Source organism: Terrapene carolina, unplaced genomic scaffold, assembly GCF_002925995.2.
Source record: "Terrapene carolina triunguis isolate 2854851 unplaced genomic scaffold, T_m_triunguis-2.0 Scaffold66, whole genome shotgun sequence".
NCBI classification, from domain to species: domain Eukaryota; kingdom Metazoa; phylum Chordata; order Testudines; family Emydidae; genus Terrapene; species Terrapene triunguis.
The window spans coordinates 46,191,537-46,207,492 of record NW_020664417.1 but is presented as its reverse complement, the minus strand read 5'-3'; the positions used below and the strand labels follow the sequence as shown (position 1 = coordinate 46,207,492).

At 39.5% G+C, this 15,956-nt stretch overlaps 1 protein-coding gene across 1 annotated transcript in view; it reads left to right on the top strand.

Moving 5' to 3' along the window:
- FAT1 (FAT atypical cadherin 1) overlaps window positions 1–15,956 on the top strand; it is a 161,911-nt gene that overhangs the window by 45,209 nt on the left and 100,746 nt on the right. The window contains exon 3 of the mRNA XM_024203281.2: window positions 8,740–9,054. Coding sequence (XP_024059049.2) covers window positions 8,740–9,054 — 315 coding nt within the window. The remainder of the gene's footprint in view (window positions 1–8,739; window positions 9,055–15,956) is intronic.

The following is a 15,956-nucleotide window of genomic DNA, read 5'->3' as shown; positions in this document are numbered from 1 at the left end:
GGAGAGATCATGCTTTAGGAGGAACTCAAGCTGCACAGGGAGATGCTTAGGGAGTTTAGGAAAGGGGGAATGGCACAAGAAGAGACAAAAGTGGGAATTTTGTGAAGAGGAAGAGCGAGAAAGAAATACGTCTTGCCAAGACAGAGGAGGAGCAGGCCAGCAAACATTCCCATCTAATCTGGTAGTGGTAGGGGCCACACTTCTTCCAAACTGCACCAGAAAGGCAAAATCAGAAGCTAGAATTCCAGATTATTTGGATCAGAGAGGTGAGACTGTGTGGGTGTATGTACTTGTGTTCAGGTGCAGGGGATGAATTCATAGGAAAACCCAAATCATACTAGGGTGTTTAACAAAACCATATAAAATGGGATTATGCCATCATTGTTTGTGTATAAATTTGCACTGAAACATCATTATTGTAACATCATTACATCATGTATTAGGGTGACGTCATTATGTAATATAAAAGGCAGAGGATGCAAATGTTAGAGGATCTCTCTCTCTCTTTGTTTTTTTCTGGACCTTTGTCATTGTAGAAGAGTGGAGTTTTAAGAACAGCCTGAAAATTGTATCTGTTTTGAAGCCCTTATAATGAACAGAGAAATTTTGATAGCCTTATTCATGCTCCACAGAAGTCCCATGAGTATCACTCAAGGAGCATGGTACTAATGAGCATAATATAAGTATCAGAATCTGTCTCTATGTGATTCATATACTTAAAAACAACACAACAAACACCAAAAAAAGAACAAACCAGAAATTTGACCAGAATAGCCACACGGTCTTCTGGTGGTCGTGGGCCTTCAGGCTGATTTGAACCTATTTTTCAAATATTGTCAACTGTGCATAGGAGAAATACAGCTATGCATACATTCACATAGCAGGGAGGGACTGGATGAGAGAGTGAATTTCAATAAACATTAAGTGAAAGCCTTCTCTGGATATTTTTTTCTTTTGCTACTTGAAAATGGGTAGTATACAGCTTAAATATTTTTTGTACTTTTATGTCTCACTAATGAGTTAAAAGATTGGAGAAGATAGCATACTGTTTTGCTGTCAATACAGACTAGTGGCAGTAGGGAAAGCATGACTCTTGGTTTGTAATAGATTTAATCTATTTAATTTTTAATACTTCATTTGGACTGTCTATTGAAGGTCATATTTGATCAAAATATATGTTCACACAGTTTTCAAAATAGTACTGCTGTTACTTCACATAGCAGTAACAGGCTTTAAAAGTGGCTGAGGAAGGTTTTGATTTACCAAGCTTATTAGAACTTAGATTAATTAAGTTTGTAATCAGATTTCAAGCATCATGTTCCAGGCCAGGGATTTCTCTTCGTTTGTTTCAAATGTCATTCCCAGGGCAAGCTCTGCTAAACTGCATTTTCATGCTTTGCTGAGAAATGATTGCAAGTTTTGATTTCCATTACAGAGTCATTAATATTGTTAATGAGAGTTTTCATGGATAAGCACACTTAAGGAGGATCATCCCTGGGAATTGGGAGTATTATAGTTTGAGCATTTGTTAATTGGTTGGAATTGGTGTATATAAGACTGTCTGCCTTTCATTAGATTTATACATTTATTCTTGCTTTATTAGTGACTTTGGTCATAGTGGTTTGGGCTATTTAATTTAAATTAGCCATACTATTAAGACCCTGGAAATTCACATTTTTGTCAACAGTTCTTTTTTATTGAGAATGAGACATGTACTACATTTTAAATAAGTCAATTTTGGCTTTTGTACCCTAGATCATCCATGATATTCTCCAAATTGGGAAGTGGCTAAAACGTGCAGCATGTGGCCGCGGTGGTGAAGGAAAAAAGAGGGTTGTACCTCTCAACCTGCAATTCTATTTCCTCAAATATTGTGCTCTTGGGGCAATTTATTCTTCCAGATTGGTGCTATCCCATTTAATTCATTTAGGATCGTCTGCTCTTACTGAGTGCCTCTTAGGCTACGTCTTCACTACCCGCCGATCCGGCGGGTAGCAATCGGTTTATCGGGGATCGACTTACCGCGTCTCGTGAGGACGCGGTAAAATCGATCCCTGATCGCTCTGCCGTCGACTCCGGAAATCCACCTCGACAAGAGGCGGCAGCGGAGTCGGCGGCAGCGCGGCAGCGGTCGGCTTTCCCCCGTCCTCACCACCAGGTAAGCCGACCTAAAATACGCAACTTCAGCTACGGTATTCACGTAGCTGAAGTTGCGTATCTTAGGTCGGAACCCCGTTGTAGTGTAGACCTAGCCTTACTGAAGTCATTAGCTCCAGTGGGAGCAAGATTGTTCCCTAAATTTGCAACAGTGTGTAAATGAGGAAAGAACTTGGCCCATGCTCAGCTCTAATTGGAGAACACTAGTGAACTTTCTTAACTCTAGGTTAGTAATTTTTTTCCCCAAGAGGAATAATCAGTGCTGATGTCCCTTTGCAGATTACAGTCTAGGATAAGATTCATCGCATAATTATGTTTTCTTCTCACTGGTCTAGGAGTAAAACCCTAATTTTGTCCTGATCTCTTGAAAGGCTGAAGAACTTCTACATCTAGCGTAGTGAAAAAAAGTTTTAGAGCTGCAGATTTCACCATCCCCCAACAGAGCTATATTTGATGGACAACAAGTCTTTAGCAGATACAGAAGATGATTTTCCTTCTTTGGAGAATGCAACTAGGTGTAAAGGGCAAGATAGGGAAGGGAGCATAACATTGGAAAAAGGCAAGATTACCAGGCTTCCTAGGCAAAAATGGATGAAGAATTCATTGATAAAATTTCCTTTCTATGAAAGGAAAGTGATAAGAAGTAGTAGTGCCTATCCGTAAAATGTAGGGGAGGCCATTCAAACACCTTCCATTAAAAACTGCCTAACAACACTGAAAAATATTAGTGAGGCTTATAAAGGGCCAGATTCTTGTTTACATTAAAGCTGCTTTATACCGCCCTGGCAGTGTAAAAAGACCTTTCAGTAGGTGTCAGTGTAACTTAGTACCATTTTTAATCTCTCTTTACACTGCCAGAATGATGTAAAAGGGCCTTAATGTAAACGAGAATCTCGCACAGTATGTACATTTTGATATTCTACCTTTCCTCTTCATTCTAATAACATACATTCTGAAATACTGGCTTTACTGTCAGTGTGATATTAAAAAATCGTCCTTCAGCATCTTCTGCTCTCATGACAAAAGATGGTCAGTTGGAGGTGCGTTAAGGGAAAAAAATCAGAAATATATATCCCAAACTCTATGTGGTGGTGAGTGTTTTATATTTATGTGAATTAAGCACTTGTTAAAGTGATGGACTTGCAGCATGGATTAGAGCCAAGTGTAGCACAATCAGGAATTGAAATTTACATTTGTTTAAAGTCCAGCACTTGCTATATTTGTTCTTGGACCCATGCCAAAAAGCAATGGAAGATGGAGGGATAAATGTAGATCTCATGTATCTTAAGATCTGATACCTTGTAAACCACCAGAGCTAGAAACAAATATTTTTTTCATACTGCTGAAGAGATGGAAACTCTACCCACAGCTATCCCAGTGGAAAGAGCATTTATTTACTGGCCTTGGCTGGTCACAAGGTACCAGAAATCACATCTTTCTGATTCTTTCTTTCTTAGGTCTGGTCTATACTACCCGCCTGAATCGGCGGGTAGAAATCGACCTCTCGGGGATCGATTTATCGCGTCCCGTCGGGACGCGACAATCGATCCCCGAATCGGCGCTCTAACTCCACCAGGGGAGGTGGTAGTAAGCGCCGCCGACAAAAAGCCGCAGAAGTCGATTTTGCCGCCGTCCTCACAACGGGGTAAGTCGGCTGTGATACGTCGAATTCAGCTACGCTATTCACGTAGCTGAATTTGCGTATCTTAAATCGACTCCCCCCTGTAGTGTAGATGTAGCCTTAGTATTTGAAGTCAAACATAATTTTTGTGACTGCTCTCTTGAAAACCACTGGAGCTCTAATCCAGTGATTTACTCTGTCTGAAAGCTTAGAATACTGGCTTTCTAATGGCATAAAACATTAGTCTAGCTAGCATAAAGCATTAGTCTGCTCTAACTCTGTGTGAGATGGACTACTAGAATAATATAGTAAAGATTACAAAGAGGAATAGTTGGCAGACCAGCACAAGACCTTTAAGGACCAATACACTTTTGGGAACACTGGTCCTGGACCAGTGATAGGGAAGAAAATATTGTTATCCGTGTGAAAAGCATCTTCATCCTGGTTTAGCTGATCTGTTCCAGGCCTGTAACTTCATGAGCAGAGATTTCAACTTGTATTGAATTTTGTGTGTTTTTGTGTGGCCCAATGTCCCTTGAGATTTAAGGTGGGACTATTCGTGTCATTTTTTATTGGTAATTTAAAATGTTTAAGGTCGGATCTGAAGGAGAGGGGCTGGTAAGAAATTTTAAGGTGTGGTTTTGTGTGTAGTTTCTGATACAGACCGGACTGTGATTTTTAAACTATTGAATGTGTTTTGGGTTGTATATTTCTATAGGGGGAGCCCTGGCTTGTCACAGCCAGAACTCCTCCGGGAGAGTGCACATTGGATTAGTAGCTCTGCCCCATTTTGAAAGATGTACTCCTCAGAGCTGGCCTGGTATGAAGGGGGAAAGCTGAGTCATGCCCAAACACTCACCCCTGCCATATCCCTTTCGACAGTTTAGCTCTACTAACCAGGAGTAGTAGGTCTGGCTCCAAAAGAAATTGTGGCTGACCTGTGTGCAAAGGGTGAGGGAAAGCTGCTTGGTCTCATTTCTTCCAGCCCCCTTTTGCATGTACCATATACTGAAGCAGTGGCTTTTTGTACCTTTGTTTTTAATATTGTCAGACTAACTTAATTCTTAGAATGCATGTGTCCATTTTTAATAAGGTATCTATCTCTAATGTGCCTGTCACTGATACCTGTTCTAAAGTGTAAGGAGGTGGAGAAGTTTGTATTTCTGCTATATTTTGTTTGCAAATTTGAGGAATCTCACATCAAGTAATGTTTTATTTTGAACATTAAGTTCAGGTCCTAATATAGGTATCCGTGTTATTGTTTCCTCACCTGGTCCATAGAATGAAATTCTTTCACACTTGTTTAATCTGATTCAAACTTTTAAACAGCAGTCCTATTCAAGAAATATTTGTTCAACAGTTTGGGATTTGTTCCAACATGAAAAAATGGAAGAATGATTCATTTCACTCTCACTGTCAGCTTAGGTAGCTTATGTTTCCGGATGCTAATCACTAATGCAGACTTACAGTGCAGGTGACCGTAGAGCAAGTTAAAATTGGAAGAATGCTGAAAGCCAACACTGTCCTGTTGGGTAGACATCTGTGCTAGATGAGTTGTTCACTGGTTAATTAATCAGTAGCACTGTAGGTTTGTCATTGTAAATTTTCACAAAAATCATAGCTTTGTCATAGTGAAGAGTTTGTAGAAATCATCTTATGGACCCAGACCGAATTTGAAATAAAACTAAAAATAAATGTACTAACATTTTCAGGAGTGTCATGTTTCTAGTTGTTACCCTGATAATCCTTTTATATTAGCGTTGCCAGGTGTCTGATTTTTGACTGGAACATCCGGTTGAAAAGGGACCCTGGCAACTCTGGTCAGCCCTGCTGACGGGGCCATTAAAACTCTAGTCGGCAGCACTGACGGCGCACAGCAAGGCTCCTGGCAGGCTCCTAGGTGAAGGGATGACCATGGAGTCCCCGTGCGCTGCCCCTGTGCCAAGCGCCGGCTCAGCAGCTCCCATTGGCTGGGATCTGTGGCCAATGAGAGCTGTGGGGGCAGCGCCTGCGGCCGGGGGCAGCACGCAGAACCCCATGGCTGTCCCTTTGCCTAGCAGCCGGAGGAACATGTTGCTACTTCCAGGGAGCTGCCTGAGATAAGTGCCATCCAGAGCCTGTGCCCCAACCCCCTCCTGCACTCCAACCCACTGCCCAAGTCCTGTGAAAATGAGTGAGCAAGGGTGGGGGAGAGCGAGTGACAGAGGGAGGGGGATAGAGTGAGTGGGGGTGGGGCCTTGGAGAAGGGGCGGGACGTCGGGGAAGGGGTGGGGCAAGGATGTTCGATTTTCTGCAATTAGAAAGTTAGCAACCTATTTTATATGGTTCCCTTCTGAATCTAGGTTTCTTTTGTTTTTGTGCATTAACATTTTTCTTGTTTAAATAGTTTTCAGGTGTTGGAGAGAGATGTCAAGGGAGCAAGACTTCGACACTCTGTAGCTAGGAGTCACCATAACTAAGGAGAAGTGGTGGAATTTGTGAAAGGGGGTGGGGGAGTGCCTTGAGGAGGTCTGTCTTAAAGTTAGTCTACCCTTCTGAGAGCTTCAAAAACACACACGGCCATTTAAAAAGTAATCTGCCATTTTATTTTGAGATAGCTGGTGTTAAGAATGCGGGGGGGGGGGCATATTATGGTGATAGTTGTTCAACCCAATAAATAAGCATGCCACTGCATTCTACACAAGCTGCAAGCGACAGAGAAGCCCTGCTGAAAGCCCTGCTAGGAGGGAATTAATGTAATCTAGTCTTATGGTTAGTAGGGCATGTAGCTTTTGCGAAGTTGCCACAGGATAAATAAGGGCACAGCCTGCACAGATTGTACAACTGAAACTCTTGCATGCCACATTCAACACATGGGGTTTCTATGGAAATGCTGTGGTTAAAAGTGAAGTCAGGATTCTTAATCTGGTTCATTAACTCTCAAGTAAGTCTTCTTAATAAGTAAAAAGACATAAAAAGTATACCAGGAGTAAATAATAGAAATAGATCCTGGAAATTTGTGAGGGAATACAGATCACAGATGCACTTAAAAAGAATTTGTTTATGTTCTCTCTGATATTTAGAAATTATGGTTGCAGGATGAAGACCACAGCTAATTGGCAACTTCTTAACAGAGATATAGTGATTGCATATGATGATTATTTGTGTTTTTTGAAAGAAAATTATAGGTAAACAGAGTACAAATACAAAGTTGAAAAGTGGATAATATAAAATACCAACTTATTTTAAAGCAATACCTTATCTTTTCAGTACTTTGCTGGTATTAGTGGATTCCTCTGCAAAAAAAAAAAGTAATTGGATAGCCACTATTATCTATTTTGTTTTCAAGACCATCCTATACAGAATATCAATTTCTGTTTTAATATACAGAACTCTCATTTGCCCTTCTCTTTACCCCAGCCCTACCGCTTTCTACATTGTACACAACCAGTTTCCTGAGTGACATCCGGTGGTGATTCTAAAATGTTGAATACTGTGTTTGAAATTATATGTATTTCTGATTTAACAGTAAAAGATTACTTGAATTTTCTTTCTTGTATTAGAAGCTAGCTTTTCCAGAAATAACTATCATTTTGGATTCAGGGTTTTTGTCATCAGACTCTCATGCAATTTCCTATAAGGACAAAGACATAATTAAGGGTTTGAGAAATTGTTAATTGTATTATCTTCATCATGGGCCAAATTATGCTCTCTGATATGTTCATACTACTCCTAATGGGACCTCAATGGCAGTTATGTTTGGACCATAATTTGGCCTCAGATACACAATCTGAAGATATAAATTTAACAATATTTAAACCTCTTAGAGCAGCATTCTTTGTTTTGGTGAGGGGCAATATGCCTCCCCCACCTACGAAAAGCAAACATTGATTACGTTTAATGAAGGGAGGGGATTACAGTGCATCTAAAGGAAGGGAAATACAGCAGTACTGTTCTTACAAACATCATGCTTCAGATGGTACACTTAGAAATGTGTATTTACCTAGATCCCATTTTACTGACAGCATGCATGAGCAGAACAGATAGGCACAGGATAGGAGAAAATACTACATGCACATCATGTAAATGTGTCCACAATCCCAAACCTAGCTGGCATGTCACTGTTTTGGCTCATTTGGGCTCCAATCACAATTAGGTCTTTATGCATTACTGTAACATAAACAATAATGATAATGATTAATAATGACCGGCCTTCACAATGCCCCTTTTATGATTATCATATACTGTTGCTTTTTTTTTGGTCCCTCTCTTTGTAGATATTAAGGTATTTTTATGTCAGGTCCTCTTTGGGTCTAGCTAGAAAATAATACCTGGGAGAAGACAGTCTGGATGATGTAAGAAAGATTGGCTCATTCTGTAGCTGCTACGCTTTCTTTAGAAATAGTGAATTTTAGTTCTTTTTAGGGGTACACTATGATTTGCCAAAGTTACGGCAAACACTGTAGCTAAGGCTGAGAAGGGCAACATAAATCTCTCTATTTTCAGATTTCTCAAAAAGGTTGTGTAAGTGGATTCAAATATTTATAAACATTAAGAAACATTCATTTACATAATTCACACAGACACATAGATACATATGAGTGTATATGTCACCAAATTTAAATAGGTTCTCACTAATTTAAATGGTGGTAAATAGTTCAAAACCCTGGTACTAAATCAGTTAGATAATTTAATACAGTGTTAAATTTTCATTGTCAGGAGTGATGAATTAAGAGTGTAAATCAAGTCCCAAAGATTGCAAATAACTCATAATTAATATCTTCTGGGCAGAAATATTTCAGGAATGATGTTAAATAATCAGATAATTCTCAAGGGAGGTTAAAAAAGAAAATAGATTTATAAATATTGAAACAATAAAGTATAAAAATTCAGACCCTTTTAATAATTCCTCCCCCCCCCAACTTACTCTTTATACTTATGGGGCATTTAATATTGTTGCTTTTTTCCCTCCTGTTGAACAGGTGTAATAGAGACGGCTGATCTGCTGGACCGTGAGACTACCTCACATTACTGGTTAACTGTTTACGCAACAGACCAGGGTGTTGTGCCTCTATCTTCCTTCATTGAAATCTACATAGAAGTTGGGGATGTTAATGATAATGCTCCACAGACAACAGAACCTGTTTATTACCCAGAAGTCTTGGAGAATTCACCTAAGGATGTATCTGTCATTCAGATTGAGGCATTTGATCCTGATTCCAGCTCTAGTGAAAAGTTGACCTACAAGATTACAAGTGGAAACCCACAGGGATTCTTTTCAATAAACCCCAAAACTGGTATGTATATATGATAGTTTTATGTGACATATGTATCAATTAATTTATTGTTCTGTGTAAATGCAGTGGAATGGACATAATTATTTTTTACCTATTGAATAGCTCTTTGATTATAACGTTCTAGTCATACTTTGACATCACACAGTTACAGAGAAAACCAGATATTTCAGTGATTTTTAAACTTGTTGGGCATAATATGACCCTCATGTAATTTTCTTTCAAGTTGTTGTATTTATTTTTTCCACTTGAGGTTTATGTTTATAGGCAAATAGCGTAGTAGTCCCACTGAAATCAATATGGACAACAGTAACTGTTCACCTGTGTAAAGAGTTTATAATCTAGTACATCATTTGAAAATGGTAAACTGGAGAATGTTTTTATTCTCAAAATATACCAGTTACAATTCTGTTTCAGTGTTATGCCTAACATTTGGGGTAAACCTAGAAATATTGCAGTTTCTAACAAAGAAGCATAAATAGAAGAAAGGAGTGATGCTGAAGTTAGAAGTACTGAAATGTGTGTAAGAATGGAGAGATGGGAAGCTAAATACTGTTGTCAGTTTTAACTGAAACAGAACAATGAATTTAAAACAAAGTAAATGTTACTTAAAACAATGTAAAGGTTACCCAATTAATATCTGCCTATGGATGACTGTAGAAAACATTCAAAATATGTATGCTATTTTTTTCATTAGTCTTTACGAAAGGTACGGGAAGTGGTGCAAATGCCGAGACTTGTCAGTGATTCTCAATTTAAGCATATATCATTGCTTAGGGCACAGCTCTGCATTTTATGTGGGAGGTATGTGCAGCTGCTATATTACAGTGGGAGTCCCAGGAAGCACTTCTGATTGAGTCAACTAGAAATGCCTCCTAGGTATCCAGCTGTGCTTTGTCTTCACCCACACCCTGCCACCCTCTCTCTGGGCAGGTTAGTATTGCTTGCATTGCTAGTACAAGGAGTGGTTTCATGCTCCAATCACACAAAGTCTAGGGAACAATGGAAGTAATTCTGCATTTCCCTCCTCCCCCCCCCCCCACCCCACTGTCTTTGCCCATTCACACAGAGGCTAGTCCAGGGGTCTGCAACCTTTCAGAAGTGGTGTGCCGAGTCTTCATTTATTCACTCTAATTTAAGGCTTCGCATGCCAGTAATACATTTTAACATTTTAGAAGGTCTCTTTCTATAAGTCTATAATATATAACTAAACTATTGTTGTATGTAAAGTAAATAAGGTTTTTAAGATGTTTTAAGAAGCTTCATTTAATATTAAATTAAAATGCAGAGCCTCCCAGGTGGCCAGGACCCGGGCAGTGTGAGTGCCACTGAAAATCAGCTCGTGTGCCGCCTTTGGCACCCGTGCCATAGGTTGCCTACCCCTGGGCTAGTCACAGGGGATTCAAAGTACCAAAGCTTAAAGTTAAAATCCTATTTCTAAATCTAAATAATATAATTGTGAAGTGGTGATTACAGACTAACATAGCTGTCCTGTAACTTTGCTACTAGCCTTGCACAGATGGATGACATCTGACAGGAAGTACAACAGTATAAAAAAGCGTAAATAAATTAAACTAAATGCCCTAACCAAAAATTTGTGTGCCTTTTGTTGCTTATTTCCTGTTTCCATTTCTTTATCTCATTTTTCTCTCCATCCATGTCTGACCTATTATTTCCATCACCAAAACACATTCTCTCCTCTCACTCTGTCTACTCTTTTTTATTGTTTGGTTTCCCCTTCTCTATTGTCTCTATAAAGTAACATTTCCTTTGTTCACATTCTCTATTTCTTGCTTGTCTCTATTCTTAGTTGTCCACCTCCTTGCTTTCTTTTATGTCACATTCTCTCTTCTCCTTCTTTTGTCTCTGCATTCCTCATCAATGTCTCCCCCTCCCTCTATATTCTTACTTAGCATACTACAAATTTTAACTAATTATTACACTCAAAAATCCAGGGAGGTAGGCAAATAAGTATTATTGCCCCTATTTTACAGATGGAAAAACTAAGGCAAAGGGAGGTTGAGTGACTTGTCCAAGTCTTCAGAGAGCATTTGAGTCAAAGCTGGCATTAGAAAGTAAGAATTCCTTATTCTCAGTCCCATGCCCCCAAAGGGCCTTAGGCTCAATGCCTGACTGTTCGGCTTTAAAATATTGAGCTGCACCAGATCCCCAGTCAGTGATCAAGATGCATTTGAATTGAGGTTATGAGGGCCATTATCTTCCAAGTATCCGTTCTATCTCTTGGAAATCAAATGCACTTAGACTGATTAGGCCTTGTTTAGGGCTAAGTTTTTTCAAATGGGTTAGAATGTGAAGAAGTTTCAAAATCTCTTTAAAAGACATTAGATATTGTGTTAGCTACAGAATAAAAAGTACAGAATGCAATTTACATCATTCTATAATAGTAAAGTCATAACTATTTTAATTAAAATAGGACTGAATTGAGCAGTACATCTGAGTACAAGCGATCTCATTATGAGTGAGATGGTAACCTGCTCCACTTGCCTGCATTGTGGATATAAGAGGATTTAAGTTGCTTCCTTATAAGGGCTACTGAACCAAGAGTTATTGCATAGGGGAAAAGCAGCCTCCATGGTGCAACTATGCTCCCTCCCACAGGGATAGACAGAGATGGAGAGTGGACAGAGACTCAACTCTGCCTCCACCATACCATCCACCAGCTGAGCTGCCACAGAAGGGGAAGTGAACAGTGCCAGATAAGGGGCTGGTGCAGATGACTTTCTTCCTTCGGGGAAAGGGGGAAACAAGCATGCATTTATGATTCAGTGTGTCACAGTTCAGCCCCTGATCTGCTCTTGGGGCTGCACAGCCATGTGAGGCCCTGTAGATGGCATCTTGTGATAACTCTGTGGTCAAACCCTATGCTAATAAACCAGGCATAAATGATTAAATTATTAGTAATGTATATTCTTTAGAGCCATCATGTTATGATTCTTAAAGTGTATGGTGAGTGCTGGAAATACGCTTGAAATGGTTTTAGATTGTCTCCTACTCTTTGAGGTACGGACTGTCTTTTTATTGTGTTTGTACAACACGTAACACAGTGGGGTCCTGCTCCATGACTGGTGCTCCTAGGTGCTGCTGCAGTATAAATAATAATAACCTAGATGTAACCTGTGCTAACACAGTGGTTATCTGTCCTCTGCTTGTGGCTAATCCATATATAGAGCTTTATGGGTCTCTTACAGCTTTACACTAAGGGACCTTGTTCTTAGGCTATGTCTACACTACAGATGAGTCCAAATATAAATAGCAGTGTAACCATGATATGGCAGCGGAGTCACGACTCAAGTATATACCCACCAGTTTCAGGTGGGTTGGTATGTGGTGTGGCTCAAGCATGCTTTTGCGGCTGCTACCTGTGCTACCATAGCTACGCGATTATTTATATTTGTGCTAGTTCATTGAGAGCTAGCGTGCAAATGTGTATGTATACATGAGCAGGGGAATCACACCCCTTGCTCATAATGTAAACATAGCCTTAGCATCATGCAGGAGAGGCTTACGTTTTTTTAGATCCCGAGGTCTTGGGTTCAGTCCTCGCAGACAGTCACCTATCTAGGAGTGTCATGCTGCATAGATCTTAAAGTGCAAATAAATCTATTTTCATAAGTACACCGGTACCTCGATATAACGCGACCCGATATAACATGAATTTGGATATAACACGGTAAAGCAGTGCTCTAGGGTGGCAGGGCTGCGCACTCTGGTGGATCAAAACAAGTTCAATATAACGCGGTTTCACCTATAACGCGGTAAGATTTTTTTTGGATCCCGAGGACAGCGTTATATCGAGGTAGAGGTGTATTGGTGAACTGATCTGTTTTCAACAAGTGGTACCTGTAGAAGTGGTATCTCCCATGTGCCTAAAGAAGTCCAGGTCCCAGATATCCTCTCCTTCAGTAAACATTTAGTAGCCCTTGAAAGCAATTTTTCTGATTACGTTAATTAGTTATAAACATGACTGTGCATTTTAAAAACTTTTTACTAACATTTCCTTATTTTGTAAAGAGAAATGCTATGCAATAGCCCTATTAGAAATGAGAAAGCATAGCACGTTTCCTCTTTATATGCAACAGTTTCTTATCTTATTTACTTCAAGTACATCTGTACTTTGATGAGATTAATGAATTATCATGTTTTTGGATCTTGGAGTTCACTTGTAATGAAGAAATCTGCTGCACGAAAGAGCTAGCCAACAAGAATGAGACTAGTATCATAGTATTAGTCATTTAGCAACTGACAGACAAAGAGATTAATTGCAAAAGATTAATTGCAAAACTTTCCTGGTCTTAGACTGTATCCAAATATCCAATCCATGATAACTATTCTATGGTTTTGATCATTGAATCCATGAGGATGAAAGGATGACTTTCCCTATTCACTAGCACGTGAAGAGCCCTTCACTGTTCCTTCATTCTTCTTTGCAGAAATGGATTAAGGCTAAATATGGCTCAGGTTAACCAAAATTGTGAGACTCCAGATCTACTCAGAGATTTTGGAAGAAGGAGGTTGAAATAGCAACATTTAATAGCCTTTCAGAGTACATGGCTCTGGCCAGTAGATCAGTTTGATCCTACCATGCTCAGAAATGGAAGGCAGTGTGGAGAGATTGTACTTTGTCCTTATAGCATCTTATATGTATATATTGCCTTTTATTCTGATGGTTGTTCAGTAGTGTGTGTCTGAATTTACCTACCACTACAATGTAGCCACTTCTGGGTGGAACACCGCAGATGTTTAGCAGAAGTAATTGATTACCTAAAAATCTGGATTCCTGTGACTCAGGTCCACCTCTGTAGGCTCATGTTCAGCTCTTTTATTTTCCCCTGATATATCTGATAGGGAGCATTTTACCCATTTTCCCTACCCATTAAGTGCAGTCCAATTGCCTGATTCTTAGCACTGGAAGCATCTTATAGCAAGGGTTCGTAGCATAGTCACACAATATCAATTAGTTACTAGCTTTTATATAGCAATGAGAAGTTTCTCTGTTACTTTGAGAGTGGTGAGCCAAAGTCACAAAGATCCAGTTTTTCAAATAAGAAATTGCTGGATTCGTTTTGGCAAACACAGCTGACTAAAAGAATTTGACTCTGATCCTTTTCCCATTGCTTTATTAGCAATTTACAACAACTGGGAGATTTCAGATATTATTATGGTCTTGTCATAGTGCTGGCCCTTTAAGGGAGTCAGATGCCTAGCCTGCCTGGGTCAAGCTCCACTGAAGAGAATGAGCCAACCTGTGTCCAGCTGGGGATAGTTAACTGCCTAAGTAGCTAGAAGGCAGTTAATTAATTAAAAAGCACATGGACCTAATAAAAAGCTTAGGAGAGTTCAGCTGAATAAAAGTTCCTGAGAAGAAAGGAAACGCTAGAGGAGCAGAGCTCCTTGGGAATCTGAACTAGGCAAAAGCTCTCCAGATAGGGATGCCTGGGAGAGACCCTAAACAACTAGGAGAGAGACTACAAAGCTATCCAGCCTGAGGCTTTACAGCAGAAGGAGCTGCTGCTGGAACCTAGAGATATTTTGTTTTGGGACTTGAAAGTTTTATGCAGACTCTGAGGTAAAAGCCTTTAAACCCTTGTACAAGTGCTCCTTTCAGCAAGCTTTATTTACTGCTGTAAAGTAGAGTGGCTTCTCCTTGACTGAGATGTTTCTGTGACCTCAGTGTTACCTATTAAGGGGAGAAACTGAGGCTGTCATCAGCAGAGCCACACCTAGTCACACGGGGGTGTTTAGGAGGCAACGAGGTGCCTTCTAGAGGTACAAATTGCTATATAGGAGACAAATGTATAAAAAAACTCCACAAAATTATATAGCACTAACCTTTTACAAATGCTGTCAGTTTACAAAGAGGCTATTTAAACACAAGCATAGCGCTAAGGTTGAGTAGAGGAAAGGCAGACTTTTTCAAGTGGTGCATTTCAATTTGGGAAGAAAGTCTAAAGCAAGATGAGTTTTGACCTTTCCTCATATCCATTCCTTCACCAACATACTGGGACCCCCCCATAGAACAGTACATTTACTTGAGATTCAGGGAAATATATGTATTTGAGATGCTATAGTAGTACTTGTTTTAGTGCTGGGTGCTATAGATTCTCTACTCGTAAACCTACTGTTTGCCTTTAGATAGCTAAATAAAAGTACAGAAGTGGTGAGAGTCAGGAGATCTGACTTCGTGTTTGACTTGATCTTTGACAAGTCACTTAATCTTCATTTTACAGAGGAGTTATATTTATCTATTCTAGAGGGGTTTGGTGAGTGTATTCATGAATTCTTTTGTAAAGCACTGTGTATTTTTGTTTATGATTTTATTTTACATAATGCAATTACTTTAAAATATCTGGAGTACTTGTGGCACCTTAGAGACTAACAAATTTATTTGAGCATAAGCTTTCGTGGGCTACAGCCCACTTCTTCGGATGCATAGAATGGAACATATATTGAGGAGATATAGATATATATATATACACATACAGAGAGCATGAAAAGGTGGGAGTTGTCTTACCAACTCTGAGAGGCCAATTAAGTAAGAGAAAAAACTTTTGAAGTGATAATCAAGATAGCCCAGTACAGACAGTTTGATAAGAAGTGTGAGAATACTTACATGGGGAGATAGATTCAATGTTTGTAATGGCTCAGCCATTCCCAGTCTCTATTCAAGCCTAAGTTGATTGTATGTAGTTTGCATATCAATTGAAGTTCAGCAGTTTCTCCTTGGAGTCTGTTTTTGAAGCTTTTCTGTTGCAAAATTGCCACCCTCAGGTCTGTTAACTGAGTGACCAGACAGGTTAAAGTGTTCTACTGGTTTTTGAATGTTATGATTCCTGATGTCAGATTTGTGTCCATTTATTCTTTTGCGTAGAGACTGTCCGGTTTGG